The 16,704-nt window shown below is 41.8% G+C and overlaps 1 protein-coding gene across 6 annotated transcripts in view; it reads left to right on the top strand.

The window, feature by feature from the left end:
• FAR2 (fatty acyl-CoA reductase 2) overlaps positions 1-16,704 on the top strand; it is a 120,496-nt gene that overhangs the window by 90,476 nt on the left and 13,316 nt on the right. For all 6 annotated transcript variants that reach the window (XM_088164826.1, XM_014880831.2, XM_014880839.2 and 3 more), the window contains 6 exons: positions 960-1,135; positions 4,045-4,224; positions 8,848-9,025; positions 10,144-10,188; positions 14,851-14,969; positions 16,008-16,075. In XM_088164826.1, coding sequence (XP_088020952.1) covers positions 960-1,135; positions 4,045-4,224; positions 8,848-9,025; positions 10,144-10,188; positions 14,851-14,969; positions 16,008-16,075 — 766 coding nt within the window. The remainder of the gene's footprint in view (positions 1-959; positions 1,136-4,044; positions 4,225-8,847; positions 9,026-10,143; positions 10,189-14,850; positions 14,970-16,007; positions 16,076-16,704) is intronic.

Genomic DNA, 16,704 nt, shown 5'->3' with positions numbered 1-16,704 from the left:
GTCCAAAGGTGGTGTGATTCATCCTTTGTATCCCTCAGTAATCACCCTCTCTGAGTATTATGTGTTCCTGTCAGTAGACTTGTTAACTTGGAGGTGTGATTATCCTTTGGAATCTAGATTATACCTCTTCAGATCCCACAGCCGTTCCATGCTATTGATTCTTTCTACCTTACATGATGTCCATTTGCTCCACACCCGCCCCCCCCAAAAAAGGGAAGGATCTTTTTGTACTTAACCGTTTCTGTTAATTCAGTTGAATTGGCTCAAATATAATAATGCAGAAATGTGTCTTGGAAAGAGCTATGGCTCATACTTGTAAGGAACAATAAGGGCTGGAAGATGGCTTGAGAAGCCAACCAGCTGCACACATATTCAGTTATACAAAACTGCTGGTGGTACTCAGCAGTGGGGATTATTGAGATGCCTCATCCTGCCATCCAAAAAGCAGGTCCCCACTGGACTCCTCTGACATGAACAAAGTGATAGTAGACAAGGAGCAGCAAAGGAGGAGGAGGAGCAAGACTGTGCCAGTTCCTCTCCTCTCTGCAAGTCCTTGGTAGAACTGTCTAGCCTGAGTCTAATGCTGCACAGGCTTTCCTACTCCGTATTCTCTGCCGTCCTGCTCTTTAGCTCCTGTTCTGTCCTACAGGCAGCCCTCGAGGTCAAGTAGCAAGTGGTTGCAGGAGATGTGGACACACAGGAATTTTGGTGGCTCTCTGAGGATATGAGTGGTGACAGAGAAGATTCATTAATCTCTTCAGAGCAATGCATTACCCCCTGTATTGTTCTTCTGTTTCCCTTGGGGGGCAACAAGTGATTGGACTACATTATCGTCTCACCTGTGTCCCCCCTGACAGGAATTCTCTTTTGCATTGATTGATGTAATCAGACTGGCTGCTAATCAAAGCGATCTCAGCAGCCTAATTCTGTACCTGATCTCTCTCTGTTTGTGCTTCAAGGTCTTTGACAGGGTCCGAGAAGATTGCCCTAATTTCCACGAGAAGATTAAGCCTATTAATGCTGAACTCACTCAGCCCAAGCTGGCCATCAGTGCTGAAGACGAGGAGGAGCTTCTGACCCGGGTCAATGTTGTCTTCCACTGTGCAGCCACAGTTCGCTTTGACGAGCCCCTCAAGTACGTCCTGCCTTTGTGTGTGTGCTCAGTGTGATCCAGGGTGCACCATGGCACTGCCCAGAGCATCCCTTGCATGGCTGCAGTGCTAATTCACCACTTCCATGTTCATGCTCCCCGTGGTTCTGTGCTGAACGTGCAGGGGATGTGCTCTGAAAATGCCGTGTGTGTGTGTGCATGTCAAAAGGGAGCTGTCTTGGCACAGTCCCACGGGAACAGAAGGAAGAACTGCAGGACTGGGTTTTAATAAGGGAGTTAAATATGACCTAAAACTGGGGTGGTGAAATGTGTGGTTTAAGCCATCAGGGAGATGTTTTGGCAGAGCTGGAGATAGCTTGAAGTGAAACTGTGTTGTGTCTGTCTCTAAAGCTGGTGTTGTTAAGGGCCTTTCTTTGTCACTGAGTAGCTGGAGAGGGAAATGAGCTGTGGTTTGAGAAAACAGCCCATCACAACCTTTAAAACACCCAGCTCTCACTGTAATTAACTGTTTACAATAAGTGCTTGGTTTCTGAAGGAGTTCCCTTGGAAGTGCCTGTCCAGGCAGGCTTTTCCATTAAGAAAAACCAGCAGAAATAAACCACTGAAACAAGATTAGATGTGTAAGTGCTTATGTGCAGATTGTCCAGTTCAACAAACCGAGGTGGATGAGCTGCACTGCCAGATTCTCATATTCTTTTTGAAAAACACCAGAGCTGTGATAGTAGAAAACACAATTCATCAATCACACTATCAATCTTTATTTGATCATAGGCTGAAGAGATATTCACTATGTCCACCATAAATACTTGCTTTTTAGAACAACTAATTAGAGAAGCACCAGAAAGAAAGCAGCTCTTGATGTGATCTTGAGCCAATACATAAGTAGTCACGAATGTTCTTAAATCAATGCACAAATTAACCTACTTTAAAATAAGTCTCAGTGGCATGAAACATCAAAAGGAAAACACATTTTTAATAGGGAGGGTAGCTAGAAAGAAGCTAAAAGTTTAAAAGGTCATCAGCTTGCAGGCAGTGGAGAAACTATTTAAAGACGGATTGTATGTGATCTGTCAAAAATCTCTCTAACAGACCCAGGAAAATGATGATTAGAGGGCAAAATGGTTCTTCAACTCAAATTGTTCCTGACTGAATAATAAAATATATCAGATGAGTAAATATTTTACCAATGTGAAAGCACAGTATTGCTGCTCAGTTAAGAATTTCAAGCAGCAACTTGATGATGACACAAATATAATTATTTTATCAACATGACAGAAGCTCCAGGATTACAACAGAGTATGTAAACCCAGTGGATAAGAAAGGGGCAAAAGCATTGCTGTGAAGATGCTGGAGAAACAATCATTTGGAGACATTAAATGAATTATTGGCATCAACATGCAGTACATTTAGGGAATTCTCCAGATGGAGCTCCTGGAGGCAGAAATCTCAAAAACTTTGTTATATGGAAATATTAATAGATGCTGTTTTAATAGAACTAGAAAAAAATAAAGAATTAAAAAAAAAACAAACCACAAAAAACAAACAAACAAAAAAACCCCCACACAGTTAGATGATATTCCCTTCGAAGGCTAAAGGAACTCTAAGAAACTCAGCAGAAATCTGTGCTAGGTACATATTATGAGCACAGTTCTGTTCACCACTTCTCAGAAGAGATGCAGCCAAACAGAAATGCGCTTAGAAAAGTAAGTTTTGTCTGAAGGGTAGCTGAAGTAGAAGTATTCATCCTGCTAGAAGGGCAGGAGAAAATAGAAATCTACAGAAAATGCTTCTCTTTAATTGCAGCATGTAAAAAGAAAAGTATCTCTGGCTTTAGATACTGTGATCCAAATATTGATCATGCTCTTTAGTTGATGTTTTCATTCCTTTGGACTATTTACAATTTCTCTTCAACATAATTAAGTATTTTTAGTGCGCTCAGTGCTTGATGGCATAATTCCTAACATTATACATGTCTTTGAAAGCTTCTACTCCTGGGCTGAGCAGATTGCATATTCCTGAGCCTCCTACCTTCTGTGCAGGAAAGTGTCTCTATACCAATACAAAGCAAGCAACAGAGTCTGCTGGCTGAGATCTGTTGCAGATTGTCTCTAGGACGACTTCTAGCTATGCTGAGTGCTTGAAGGTCAGCCTTGCTAACCAGGACATACTTTCTCTTGTGCTTATCAGTTCCTGTCTCCATTCCTTGGGAACTTAAGCTGTTATCTCTAATTGTGTCTTCTTTAATTATGAGTGGCTTCTAACTGAATGAGAGCAGCTTTAGATTAGATATTAGGATGAAATTCCTTACTGTAAGGGTGCTGAGGCCCTGGCACAGGTTTCCCAGAGAAGCTGTGGCTGCCCCATCCCTGGAACTGTTCCAAGCCAGGTTGGATGGGGCTCTGAGCAACTTGGTCTGGTGGAAGGTGTTCCTGCCCTGGCAGAGAGTGGAACTGGATGATCTGTAAGGTCCCTTCCAAGCCAGGCCATTCTATGATGTTTTTTTCTTGGCCCAAGGACCCTTTCCTGCTTTCTGAAACGGTGTGTTCCTGTGGTTTAGCAGTGGTCCCTCCAGAGAAGACTGAATGTGTACTGTAGGAGCCACAGTGCCCCAGGGGTTAGAAATACATGTTCATGTTCCAGGGAGGGGTGGCCACCATGTCACATTTAGAGATGTTAGTGAAGTCTTTTACTTGTGACTCTTCAAATGGAGTAAAAATATTTGAGAGACATTCAGTGTCCAGAACAAGCAAATCCAACAGCATTGCTTTCAAAGCTGGTTTCACACTTGCATTTCACTGCCACTTTCTGCTCCACCATGCCCCCTGCTCTTGCCTGACTTCCCTTTCCATGATGAGGGATGATTTGGGTAAGGCTCAGCCTTCAGACGTTCTTCCCAGTGAAATGCCTTTTGCTTGTTTCCCTGCGTTCCTTAGACATGCCCTGCAGCTGAACGTGATGGGCACGCAGCGGCTCCTGGAGCTGGCCCGGCAGATGCGCAACCTCGAGGCCTTCATCCACATCTCCACTGCCTATGCAAACTGCGTGAGGAAATGCATCGAGGAGATCATCTACCCACCCCCAGCCGAGCCCCAGAAACTCTTCGATTTGGTAGAGTAAGTAAGGACTGCACTGCCCCTTCCAGTGCAGCCTTCCCTGCATCTGCAGCAGACCTGGGAACTGTTCACAGCATCGAGCGGGATTTCTGTTCAGCTGTTTCTTTGTGGGTTTTTAAAGACTCTGATTTTATGACAGTACAGTATTAAGTTCTGCACGAGTGTATTTTCTGCCAAGAGTGGAGTTGCTGCTTTTTGTAGCACTCAGCTCTGCTGCTGCCTTAGTAAGAACTGATTTTTTTCATATACCTTATTTCTTTTATCTCTTCAGCTTCCCAACATTGTTTCCACCCCTTTCAGAAATCCGGTGGTATTTAACTGGAGTTATATGGGGATGAGTAAGAAACAGGCTTTTTTAGACAGTTCATTGTGAATCATTTAGGTTGGAAAAGAGCTCTAAGATCACCAAGTCCAAGCTTTGACTGATCACCACTTTGCAACTAAACCAGAGCACAGAGTGCCACTGTACTGCTGGGTTTTGAACACTTACAGGATTGGTGACTCTGCCATATGCTTGGGCAACTCCTTCCAATGCCTGGCCACCTTTTCAGTGAAGAAAATATTCCTGATTTCCACCTAAACCTCTCCTGGCACAGCGTGAGGCTATGTCCTCTCAACCTGGACAGGAATACAGGGCTTTGATGAAACAACAAAAAAAGCTCGGTTAACTGAATTTACCAAAATAAAGAATAATTAGAAAGAATAACAAAATCAGCTGATAAAAGCCCAAGGAGACGTTCTCCTTAAAAGAATTTTCCTACAACTGCCAGTGTATTTTCATTAATATTCTAGTGGGTGATATAAGCAATTGATCTGTGATCTATTAACATAAAGAGCTGATATAAAATCTTTATTCTTCTTGATTTAGGGTAATGGAAGATGAAATTAATTAATGCCCACTAAGAGAACCGCTGATTTTTTAATTTTTTTTTAATAAAAGTTTGTTTTAAGAAATAATTTAACTGTCTAAGCACCACTCCAGAAAAGTTAGTACAAACTAGTTTTTCTATTTGAATTTCTCTAGTAGCCCATATTCTTAGATATGTTTACTTCCAGCTAGTAGTCATCAATCATTTATCATTTATTCAGTAAGTAGAGCATGATAAAAACTTGAGAAATGTCTTAGTGCATTAGAGCAATGGGCTCCCTGGCCCAGTACCTTGCCCTCAGGGGTGTCACTGAGAGATGCTATTTAGGGTAACTACACCAGCCTGGATACTCCTTTCTGTTCCCCTCACAGAAACCTGAAGAGTCTCAGCCTTTTTACTGTCTCCTCGTTTTAGTTGTCCTTCCTCTCTACCTGTTCTTTAACTTTACTCCCTCCCTGAGGTGTGAGGTCAGACAAGACTTCATGCAGTACTCAAGATGAGGTCCCTCAAAGTTTTATTTAAATAGCTTCAAACTTACACCACTGGTCTCATTCTCAGTACCTGATGATGGCCAGCATTTAATTGATTTTTTTAATATTTTTGTCTGCTGCTACTCACTGACATGGAGGTTTCAGAGCTGTCAGCTGTGATTCAAGAGCTTTCTGCTGAGCTACAGTTGCCAGTTCTGAGCTGAGCAACCTCTAACACCAGTTCTGATAGACTGCTTTTTTCTAAAAGTGAACCTGCTCTGTCATCCTTTTGCCTCCAACTCAGTTTTATGTCCTTTGGTGTTCATCAGTGTCCAGTGTCAAGACTCCATTTCACTGTCCCAAAAAGCTTACCATCACTTGCAACTCTGAAAACAATTAGTGTTGATGGCTCAGATTAAAAAAAGGAATGCAGCACAGGTCCGATTGCTAGTCAGAAGTGTGGAGAAGGGCTTGGCTACCTCAGAGGTTGTTACTTGAGCTGCTTCATGTAAAACACTAAGAATTTATGTATCATAGCTTGAAAATGCAGCAGAGAGGATGAGGTTTGAGATGCACCTTTAATATTTGCCATGTAAGTGAAAGAAACAGTGTGTGGATATCAGGGTACAGAAGGTTTCAGAGAGGAGAGTATCAGGTATCAGAATTTTAACTTCACAGGGGAGGGAGAGGAAGCAGACAAGGAAATATAAACTACCTTCAAAAATGGGGAGAAATACAGATTATATTTTGCATCAGCCAGCTGTGAATGATTGCCTTCACAGCCAACCCTTGTCTTAAGGTGCTGCTCTGCAAGTGCTTTAAGAGGGATAATTGAACAACTGGATGCAATAACATCCATTTAACAGTGCTTTTGGCCATGCACTTGATATATGCTTATGATTACTTATTCACTTGAAATCTCAAGGAAGACTCCCAGCTGTTTCTTTTTCTGCTCTTATCCTCCTGCTACATCTTGCTGTTTCAGTATTCTGATATTTAACCTGCAAGTAAACCCTGAGGCTTAAGCTATGTAAACCAAAAGTCACACTTCTAAGTGCTGCCAGGCCAGTAGGGGAAATATATAATCTGCTGCATCAAGCATGGTTTGCCTTAATCTAAAGCTGAAGGAAATCAGCTTTGAAGGGTGTGCTGAGGTAAGGAACACAGCACACAGCAAAGTCTCAGCTGAAGCTGTGGGTTGGTTATTGCAGAAAATACAGATCCATCATTGCTCACAAGAAAATCTTACTAATGCAAAGCCATTAAAACAGCAAGTTGTGTTTTCCTGTGGCAGAATAATTTGGTGGACAAGTTATTAATGGTTTAATTTGCATTATTTGCTTGGAAGGGGCAAATGCAGCAGTGAGCAGAAGCCGCAGCTTTTGTGAGTTGGCATTCCAGAATCTTCCAAACAGGTCACAGAGCAGTTCTCCTTGCTGAAGTGTCAGTTCAGCTTCCCTGATGGGAATGTTGGTCAATCAAATCACTTGGCAGGATGGTGCCCTTGGGACAGGTCCTCAGGTAATGCAGAGACCTCTCTGGAAGGATGAGGGCAAGGGGAAATTGCCTCTGCTTGTACTTCTACACCTGTCTTTGCTTTGTGAGAATGCAAACCTGCAACGCCCTGTTATGATAATTAAAAAAAAAAAAAAAAAAAAAAAGAGAGAAGGGCAAAAAGACTTGCACACAGCTTAACCTGAGTTCCCAAATGAACTTAGTCTTCCTTCAGGCTCTTCAGAAATAGCTGTCTCCTTTTGGTAGGCTGGTAATTAGCTACTCCACAGATTCAAACAGTAGCAGTTTAGCCGAGACCCTGAGGTTCAGTGGCTGCCTAAGCGGCTTTGCAAAGTATGTCAAATATTATGTGCTGCTTGTGACCTCTGCATAGTTCATATTTTATGTTCAAATGCTTTCTTCTGCCTTATTTCTGCAGCATGGGACCAGATTGCAAAGGAAGGTGTTTGTACCTCAATAGGGCTTTTTTATTTAAAGTAAAAACTCCTATATACTACAAATTGTCAGATTTTTAACACATTCCAAAACTGAGAGATTTGCTGTGTCCAGCGCTCCCCTGTGAATCAGTGCTTTCACATCCAGCAGTTTCCCATCTGTGCCCAATGAGTGCCATGTGAAAAGTGCTGTGCCACCTGAGCCACCATGTCTTCGAGGGGTTGACAGGATCAAGCAATTTTTCAGGTGTGACAGTCAGCATCGTATTTCTCTCCCCTTGACCTCTCCCTTTTTTTGAAATTCAAGACGAGGAGGGGTGAAGTGAGGATCTGCAGGAAGCAGTATCCTCGCAGTGCCCCTGGGAAGAGTCAACCCCTTCAGACTGAACTGTAAGTCTGTTGACTTAATTACAAATTGGATTATAGGAGCTAATCTTCGATTCTGTGGTGTAACACCAGGCTGCTGGGAGCCTGTCAGGGACTGGCAGCGAGGGCTCTGGAAGCACAGCCAGTTCTTGTCCTTTACACCCAGATGCTGGCAGGACCTGTGAGGTCCTGGTGCTGTGCCAGGGAAGAGCCTTTGGGCATTAGGCCCTGCCTGCAGCTCCATGGTGGTAAGGGCTGCTTTTTAAAAGCTATCTGCATAACTGCTTCTGACGGGTTAGGTACTTGAGTATCTTCAAAAAATAGAAAACAACTTGGCTGAGTTCTTTTGGGGTTTTTTGGTGGTTTGATTTTGGTTGGTTTTTTTTAAGCACCAGCAGTTTCCTGTGAGCAAACCTCTGGAGAGCCTGCTAGAAGGAACATCTAACACTGAAAATGGTGGAAATCCATTGTTGGAATATCCTGTAGGATGTTGTTCCAGCTTTTGAGACCTTTGTGTTGTTACACAACTTGCTAACTCTAGGTTACCCATAATATCCAGAAATATATTTGGGAGTATACAGGGACTGTGTTGGCTAAGGATGGGCACTGCCTAGTGGGATTCCTAGCTGGGAGAGCTCCATCAGGCTGTAGACCATGGCAATATTTATGATATATTTACAGATTGCAGTCTAGCATTAACCCTGCAAGAGATTACTCTGAAGTGAGTTTGTAGAGATACCTGAATTGGAGCTGGACATTGTAGCATGAAGCTCACCAGGGTTTACTTTGAACTTTGAAGACAAAAGTAACTTTCTCCCACAGAGCTGTTTTAAATCCAAACCTAAAATAACTTTGACTGGCTTATCCTCTGTTTCAGGTGAGGATTCCTGTCTCACTGGTCTGTTTTGCCCGAGTCTTTTTCTGTCCCTGCATGGTGGTGGATGATGATATTCTCCTTGTTTCCTGCAGGTGGTTGGATGAATCCATCATTCAAGACATCACACCCAAGCTGCTTGGGGAGTGGCCCAACACTTACACCTACACCAAAGCCTTGTCAGAGTACCTGATTCAGCAAGAGAAAGGAAACTTGAACATTGCTATCATCAGGCCATCCATCGTGGGAGCCAGCTGGCATGAGCCTTTCCCAGTAAGCTTGAATACACAATTCCCTACCAAGATCCTTTGGATGCAGCTGGAGCTGTGGTACTGTCAGCAATCTGTCCCTCCTTGTAGCAGTATCTTGACAAACAGGTGTCCAGTTCATAGGGAAATGTGAGGAAGAAGTGGAGATCCTGTGCTGGAGTAGAACAGCAAGTCTTGTTCAGCATCTTTGGGAAGAACTCCTGTGAAAAGACAACATTTAAGCAATAATAAGAAGAGCTGGGATAATTATTGCAGAATGCTGGGCTTGCAATTGATTGTCCATTCAGGCACACCAGGGGAGTTTCTGTGTTCAAAATGTGAGATCTGAGGGTCAGTCATACTCCTGGTGCATTCTGGTTCTGGTACAAATGTCAGGCACTCAGTAATTAAATGCACCAGTATTTTGGAATGAGATCATTCATTAAGCTAAATATACTAATAGGAATAACGTGCCCTAACATTGCAGCCAAATTGGAAAGGCAGCACAAAGTCACCTTTGGCTTTCATGCAGCCTGAAGTGTGCCAGAGATGGCTGAGATACAGCCAAGGCTCTGGGCCAAGCTCCCCATCTTGGAAAGACAGAGAGTTCTGTTTGGTGTCACAACCTGCTCCTGGTCAAACAGCTCATCACTGCTCTGAACTCCAGCTCCCACAAGTGGCAGCTTCCCTGACCTGAAGTAGGATAGGATTCAAAAGGAGTGGTGTGGTTTAGTTTTGGGTTTTTTTCCTTCCTTGCTTTAGAAATTAGCTGCAGTGACCAAATCACTCTTGGTGACAGCTTCATGTTGTCTGTCAAGGATAAGATCACTCCAGTAGATTTCAGCAAGTGTGGCAGCACCAAGACACTGTGGTGTTTAAAACCAAATTTCATTCCTGAGGCCAGGGGAAAGGAAAGAAGTGGCTTATAAGAACAAACTTAGATTCTGTTGTTGATGAGTAAATTGCAGGCAATGCATCTCCTGGTACTGGTTGGCATCCTGGCAGCTGTCCCAGATGGACTGGCATCCATCTAAACTGGTGTCTCCTTCCTTCTTTGTCTACAACACACCACTGCCATCATTTAGAAGACTCTGTAAGCAGTACATCATTGAAAGGAACACTAATCATTCTTCTTTTCCACAGGGTTGGATTGACAACTTCAACGGGACCAGTGGAATATTTATTGCGGTATGTCTGGTTACTATTTAAGCTCCCCTTAAAGCAGAGTTTGAGTTACTAAAATAGCAATTCTGATGTTACTCTACAGCCCCACTTAGAAACTGTATGCAGTAAAGCACCACAGGAGTTTTCTGAGTCTGGGAAAAAGATGTCACACACTTGCCACACATTTGTCAGTCAGTAGGACCCAGAGGATGGTCTGTTTGTGCTGAGCTCAAAAAAGGATATTGAGAGAGTATCCATGTTGCTGGTTCACTAAAACATGAATTGCAGTTCCTGAAAACTCTGAAAAAACTAAAGGTTTGGGCACATTTGGCCAAATTTTCCAAAAAAAAGCAAAAGATACATCCTTGAAATGAGGGTAATTCACAGGTGTCACAGCTTGAATCTTTTAACACAACTTTATTTTCCAGGCCAGGTTACCACACTGTCAATACTAGGCAGCAGTATATATAATTCCATTTGTCTCTGTTTGTATTGTTTCCAAATCCTCTGCTATAACTTGTTATCCCTCCACATTACCAAAAATTCTGTCTCCCACTTGCCACTGCTTTGTACAGGATTTCTCCCTGTACAGACTACACCTAAATAATGTGTATGATTGATTCTGACTCTACCAGTCACATGGATAATCTGCTATATTTTTTCCTAACTTTATTCCCTGTAAGATGAAAATAAGAATTACAATTAATACATGAAAAGAGTAAAGTTGCATACCTTTTCTCCTGCCTTACAGTATTTTTTCCTGAACTAAAATCACTGCCTTGGGTCTTTCTGTCAATCCATAATGCTGTATAGCTCTGGGCAGATATTTATGTTCATGTATGAGTTGTCCAACTTCATTAATTTGTCAAAACTATGTTCTAATCAGCCTGGTGTGGTGTATAAAAGGATTAGAGGTCTGCAATCATAGGAGAGCAGAAGAAAATCCAAATATGATCTTGTTAAAAAAGCTCATTTATATCTGAAGTAGAGCATAAGTAGAAACTCTTAGAGTTATGGAATGCACAGGACAAATAATGCTTTCATCTGAACCCCATCTGTACATTTCAGAGACATTCAGTTTTTGTTCACAAATTATAGATTTCTAACCATGTCACAGTTTCTTTAAAAAAAGCCCTTCTAGGTGGCAACTCAAGAAGCTTGTACTGCCTCTGTGCTTTAGTTACAGCATCTTGTGCTGGTTTCTGGGTTCTTTCATGATGTTATCAAATGTTTTGCAATTCCTTAATTTTGCAGATGCACTTCTTACATTTTCATATGTCAGGTTCTAACTTTTGTAATGACAGGAATTTTATTTTGGGCATTTTTTTTGTTTTGATTTGTTTGAGTTTTTTAACATCTTAACTTTTGATGATGTCTGTCACAAAATTTATCCAAAACTGATTGGCAAGAAATTTTTGGCCAGGTTTTGTAACAATGCAGATGCAGCCTGTATCTTTAGATTCAAATTAGCTCCATGGAAAGCAAAGATTATGAGACTCTAGGGTCTCTGTGGGAAATAGCTTCTCTTTTTATACCAAAGATTAGACTTGCATTGAGATTTGAAGAAGAGGGGGTATTTTTTGGTCCAGGTTTGAAGCTCTGAGGTTTCTCAGTATAGTAGATAAAGAGACAATAAAATTTGTCATCTACACTGAGCTCTTAGGTGTTGAAATGTGGTCTGTAACTCCATTGAGAGTTGGCCAACAAAAAGACAAAAAACAATGACAAGGATGCAGAGTGTAGAGACAAAGTTGTTTGTAATGTTTTCTGGAAGGGAAAAGTATTATTAGGGACCCAAGAGACTTTCTTCTTCTGAAGGGAGGGAATTAATAAGTACATGAATTAATGTGCTTGAATGTGGTGAGTTGTTTGAAAATGAGCCCTTAAAGATCTGACTGATGCATCAGTGTGATTACCTGAAAGTTGTGTCAGTACAACCAGCTTTCCTGGCCAAATGTATTTTAAACTGATCATTAGATGAGTAGCTTTATTTGTTTTAATTAAGTGTTGAAAAAAGCAAAGGGAAGTGGTTTTGGTGGTTTGGTTTTGTGCATTTCAAGCGTCCCTCCACACCAAAATACTCACTTCCGACTTCTAACCAAGCTCATCCTATATGGAGAACTGGAGAATCCCCCAGATTCAGGTTTGGTTCAGATGATCTCTCATGTCACTTGGGCAGAATCTGGACTCCAAATCTTGCAAAGCCTTTTTCCTCAGTTGCAGTGTTTGAATCTGATCATTTCATTACAGAAACAGACACATTTCTTTTAAATATTCATGAAATATGGGAGTCCAAGTTGTTCTTGATAATCTAATTATGTTTCTTTCGCCTACAGTTGCTCCAGCTGCTGTGGGGAGCTGTGTTTGTTGATTGAGGAACAAAATGAAATTAATTACATTTCCACTGGAGTGTAATTAAGGCATTTTGTCTCCCTGTTCCCTATTACATGCAGAGACCTTCCTCCCTGCGAGGCAGTGAAGCTGTAGGGCACAACTGCTTTAATTTGTGGTCTGGACAGTGACTGGCCCCAAAGCACCTCAGCTGAGAGGCTGTCCAGAAACATCAGACTCTGACCAGGAAATTATTTTGGAGGTTTCACTTTGCAGTAGCTTCTGTTTCACTAAAGAGAAAAATGTCAGCATCTATAAATAAAAACCAAGCCATACTTGCTGGAAATACTGCTGAACCATTTTCAATGTGAAAAAGTAACCTAAAAAACTTAAACCTCAAGCCTTTGTTAAATACAAAACATAGGAAATCTCAAAATCATTCATGTGTGTATGACCATCACATGCTGCTCTGAACGCATTTTGCAGCAGATCCATCAAACATCCTCATTTTGAAGACCTCAGGAAGGTTTTTAGTGTGAAAATGTGATAGTTGATCACACAGTGGTCTCTAGTGGGCATGTGTTCATAGCAGTGGAAAATTCAGAACTAAGCTTGATTGATTCCTTTGTTTCTTTCTGCTTTTTTTTCTCCCTTGAAAAAACGCAGTAATAAGTACACAAAGAAAATCATAGTGATGCTGCAAGTTGAAGTTTTAGTGTCTGAGCCTAACCATAGTTCAGCTTAGGAGAGCAGAATTCAGTGCATGACACAGGTTTGAGGAGAATGGAGTGACCATGTGGGGAATCTTGCACTGTTGTCTATGTCACAGTCTGTGATCCCTCTGCCAGATGCACCAAGGATGAGATGGGACTGCTCAGAAATCTCAGTTCCTGAAAATTAAATCAGTCAGGAGTGGTATTTCCTTACTTGCAGGCTGTGAAATACAACAAACACATCTGATTTCAGAATTGGAAAGGAGGAGGAGAACAGCCACCAAAACGATCCCAGAAGATAAACACCTCCCACAGAGGGGATACAGTGTCCCTTAAAATCCAATAACCACTAGACAATGGCATGTGCTTTACAAGTTAAGAGCAAGTCTTAAATGCTATTTAAATGACTTTTTTTTCCTCTCTTCAGACTTTAGGCAAGGGGTTTTCCACAACTAGGCAATTCCTGTTTAGTTGCTGTAGAAAATTTTACTCTATTTTATAATGAAATTGGAGTTTCAGATTGTATGAAAATAATTTAAGAAAAGCTATAACATTTCCTTTGCTCTAACTTTTAAATATTGATGGATCTGTAGCAGATGTTCTTTTGCCCCTTCACTCAGTCCTTCCCTCTGCTTTTGCACAGATTTGAATTATAAGAGCTTCCTTGCTTCACCAGCACTTTTATCCTCTTAGCTTTTTCCCTGGCTCCTCAGCTTTACTGCATTGTTTCCCACATGAGAAATAACTTGATTGCAACCTTGACTCTGCCGTGTGGGATTTCTTCTCTTACGTACTCTGTCCAGCCCTCATCTGTGACCCACCAAGTAAAGTTCCTTCACCCCATTTCACCCCCACGTTTCTGTATTTTGCCTTGTCCTCTCTGATCCAGTCTGCCATTCTGTTGCCATGGCAGACTGTGGAACCTCCAAAGCTTGACTGGTCATTATGGAAACCCCTTGAAAAGCATTCAGGTTAAATGTATATATTGTGGAGAGCCTGATCCCCTGAAAAATGAACTTCCAACCAAAGTAAGGTGAACTTTTTTTATTCTTGCTTATTTCTTCTTTTTGACTGTCAGTACTTTGTATTTGCAATGATTCCTTTTAGTGAGTTTTTGGTGAGTGATGTGCTCTTCAAGGCAGGGGCCATCCTTTGTATCTTTGTGCTTAACAGACAGCATTGGAAAAGAGGATTGTGTGAATACATCCAAAGGAAAGGTAGTCAGCTTTTCAAAGGTGTCATTTCCAAAGTGACTGCAGTCTCTGAGGGACACTCAGACCTTTGTCTGCCTGTGCCATTTATGAAAATGTAACTTTCAGGCATCACTGGGAACTTTACAGCAGCAAATTCAGATACATTTCTTTCCCTGGGTATTTCTTCCATATTGAGTTAAATTAAGAGGCCCATCTTTTCTAGTTGTACACAGCACAGATATCATCACGTTTCCAGGCGTCCTCTGAAAATGCAGGACAGCGGGATCCATGGGAGATCCATCTTTGTTGTCACAGAAACCAAATAATCCGCAGCAGAAAAAAAAAACTTGCTGTGGTGCTGGCTGGTGCCCAGTGCACACTGCTGGAGTCCTACTAGTTAAATCTCAGCCCAGCCTGAAGTGGGTGACTGTTTTCCCTGTGTCCCACAGGCAGGCAAAGGGATCCTGCGGACCGTCATCGCCAACAACGAAGCGGTGGCAGACATGATTCCCGTCGACGTCGCCATCAACCTGACTCTGGCAGCCGGGTGGTACACGGCTGTGCACAGGTGGGAGGGCATCCCTCTTCCTAGCATTCCTCTTCGGCCACACACCTGGAATATTTGCTCCCTGCACTTCAAAGGGAACCAGGAGGTGATGAAAAACCAGTGCAAGAGGCTGGTTGATTGATTTTCTGGTTGGTGTTTTCTCCCTGCGGGTGGGCAAGGACTGAGAGTGTAGATGACACAATAAAGGCAGGGTTTAGAGTTAGAAAATCTCTACAACTACAGGTGAGACCTGTTCCTTGCCTCTCAGAAGTCACTCTTCTGAAAGCCAAGAGCTTTGCAGCAGTGGTTTTTTGGGCCTCATTTTCATTGAGTTGCTTTTCAAGTGTGTTCTGGAGTTTTCTTGGTAAAAAAGCTCTGTGTCTTTTCCTTGGGAAACACTGCACAATGTAAATATATTATAGGCTTATAGGTTATACAATCTAAAAAATCTCCCTCCTTTGCCTTGTTGAGAAGAGTATGTAGAAGTGATATTAAGGATTTAAGGTCTTTTCCTGTGAACCTCTGGCGTGGCCTTTAATCATTTGGTAGGACTACAGAGAATAAACCACATGAATTATTCTGGAGGTTTATGCAACTCTGAGAAATAAAACCCAGGCAAATAAAAAGCAGACATGTCTTACTCTGAAAGACAGAGTAAGTGCTCTGAGCTGAGGGTATAGCTACATCCAGTAAGCTAAATATGGATCCTAAAAGGACCTTGAGGAGCAGCTCACCAGCTTTCCCCTCAAAGCATTATTAAGAAATCCACCAAATTAAAACTGCGTAGTTTTCAAGTGTACAGTAAGAAAAATACTGTATTGATGTCATCAGTTGACACCCTTGGCAAGGCAGGCTTAGGTCAAGAAAACTGATTAATTCTTGACATATGTTGAAGGAAGAAATAAAATCAGTGTGATCTATGTTTAGTTCCACACCAAAAAATGCAAACTTTGATATTAAACCAGGAATTTTCTTGAAATTGATTGATTTTTTAATCCCTTCCCTAAGAAACTGAGTTTTTCTTCACATCTCAAAATAATACTTCTTTCTGTTTTCCAGACCAAAAAACCTGTTGGTGTACAACTGCACAACAGGGGGAATCAACCCTTTCTTCTGGGGAGAAATGGGTAAGGTCTCATTTAAATGAAGAACATCCATAGTGTTCCTTAACAATTTGAAAAATTGGTTTCCACAGTTTAGGTGGCATTCAGTGTCTGCCATTCAAACTGCATTTTGGGGACCTAGCTCCATTGGGTGAGGGTCCTATGAGGCAAAGGGTACTTCCAAACCAAACCATTCTAGGATTCTGTGATACTATGCAAGTGAAGTGGTTTTTCTTGCCCATCAGAAAATCCTGAACAGAAATAACAGGTGTGCACTTGAGGAGGAAAACACTGAGATAACACATGGGCTTCAAGAACAGTTTGTATTTTCATCATGAGTTTTGTGGGAAAAAAAAATCAAATTATTTTCATGGATGACTTTTCTTCAAGTGGATGTACTTCCAAGGCAGGGGTGAAAGAAAGGGAGACAGATCCTGATACCCTTGCAGAGGAAAACTCATGCTGAAGCCAAGCAGCAGGATTTGTCTCAGCTGTGTACTGTACTGTGTACAGTCAGTACATTCATGGACAGATGTACTGGGCCTGGTTTACTTTCTTTTACCCCTGCATTAATATCTTGCTTTAAATACAAGAGGCTGGCTACTCCATCTCTCAGCCTTTGCTTTGCTTTTCCCCTTGCATTATTTACATGG

Source organism: Sturnus vulgaris, chromosome 5, assembly GCF_052056855.1.
Source record: "Sturnus vulgaris isolate bStuVul1 chromosome 5, bStuVul1.hap1, whole genome shotgun sequence".
Taxonomy (NCBI): domain Eukaryota; kingdom Metazoa; phylum Chordata; class Aves; order Passeriformes; family Sturnidae; genus Sturnus; species Sturnus vulgaris.
The sequence above is the reverse complement of the archived record's forward strand: the minus strand, read 5'-3'. Positions and strand labels throughout refer to the sequence as shown.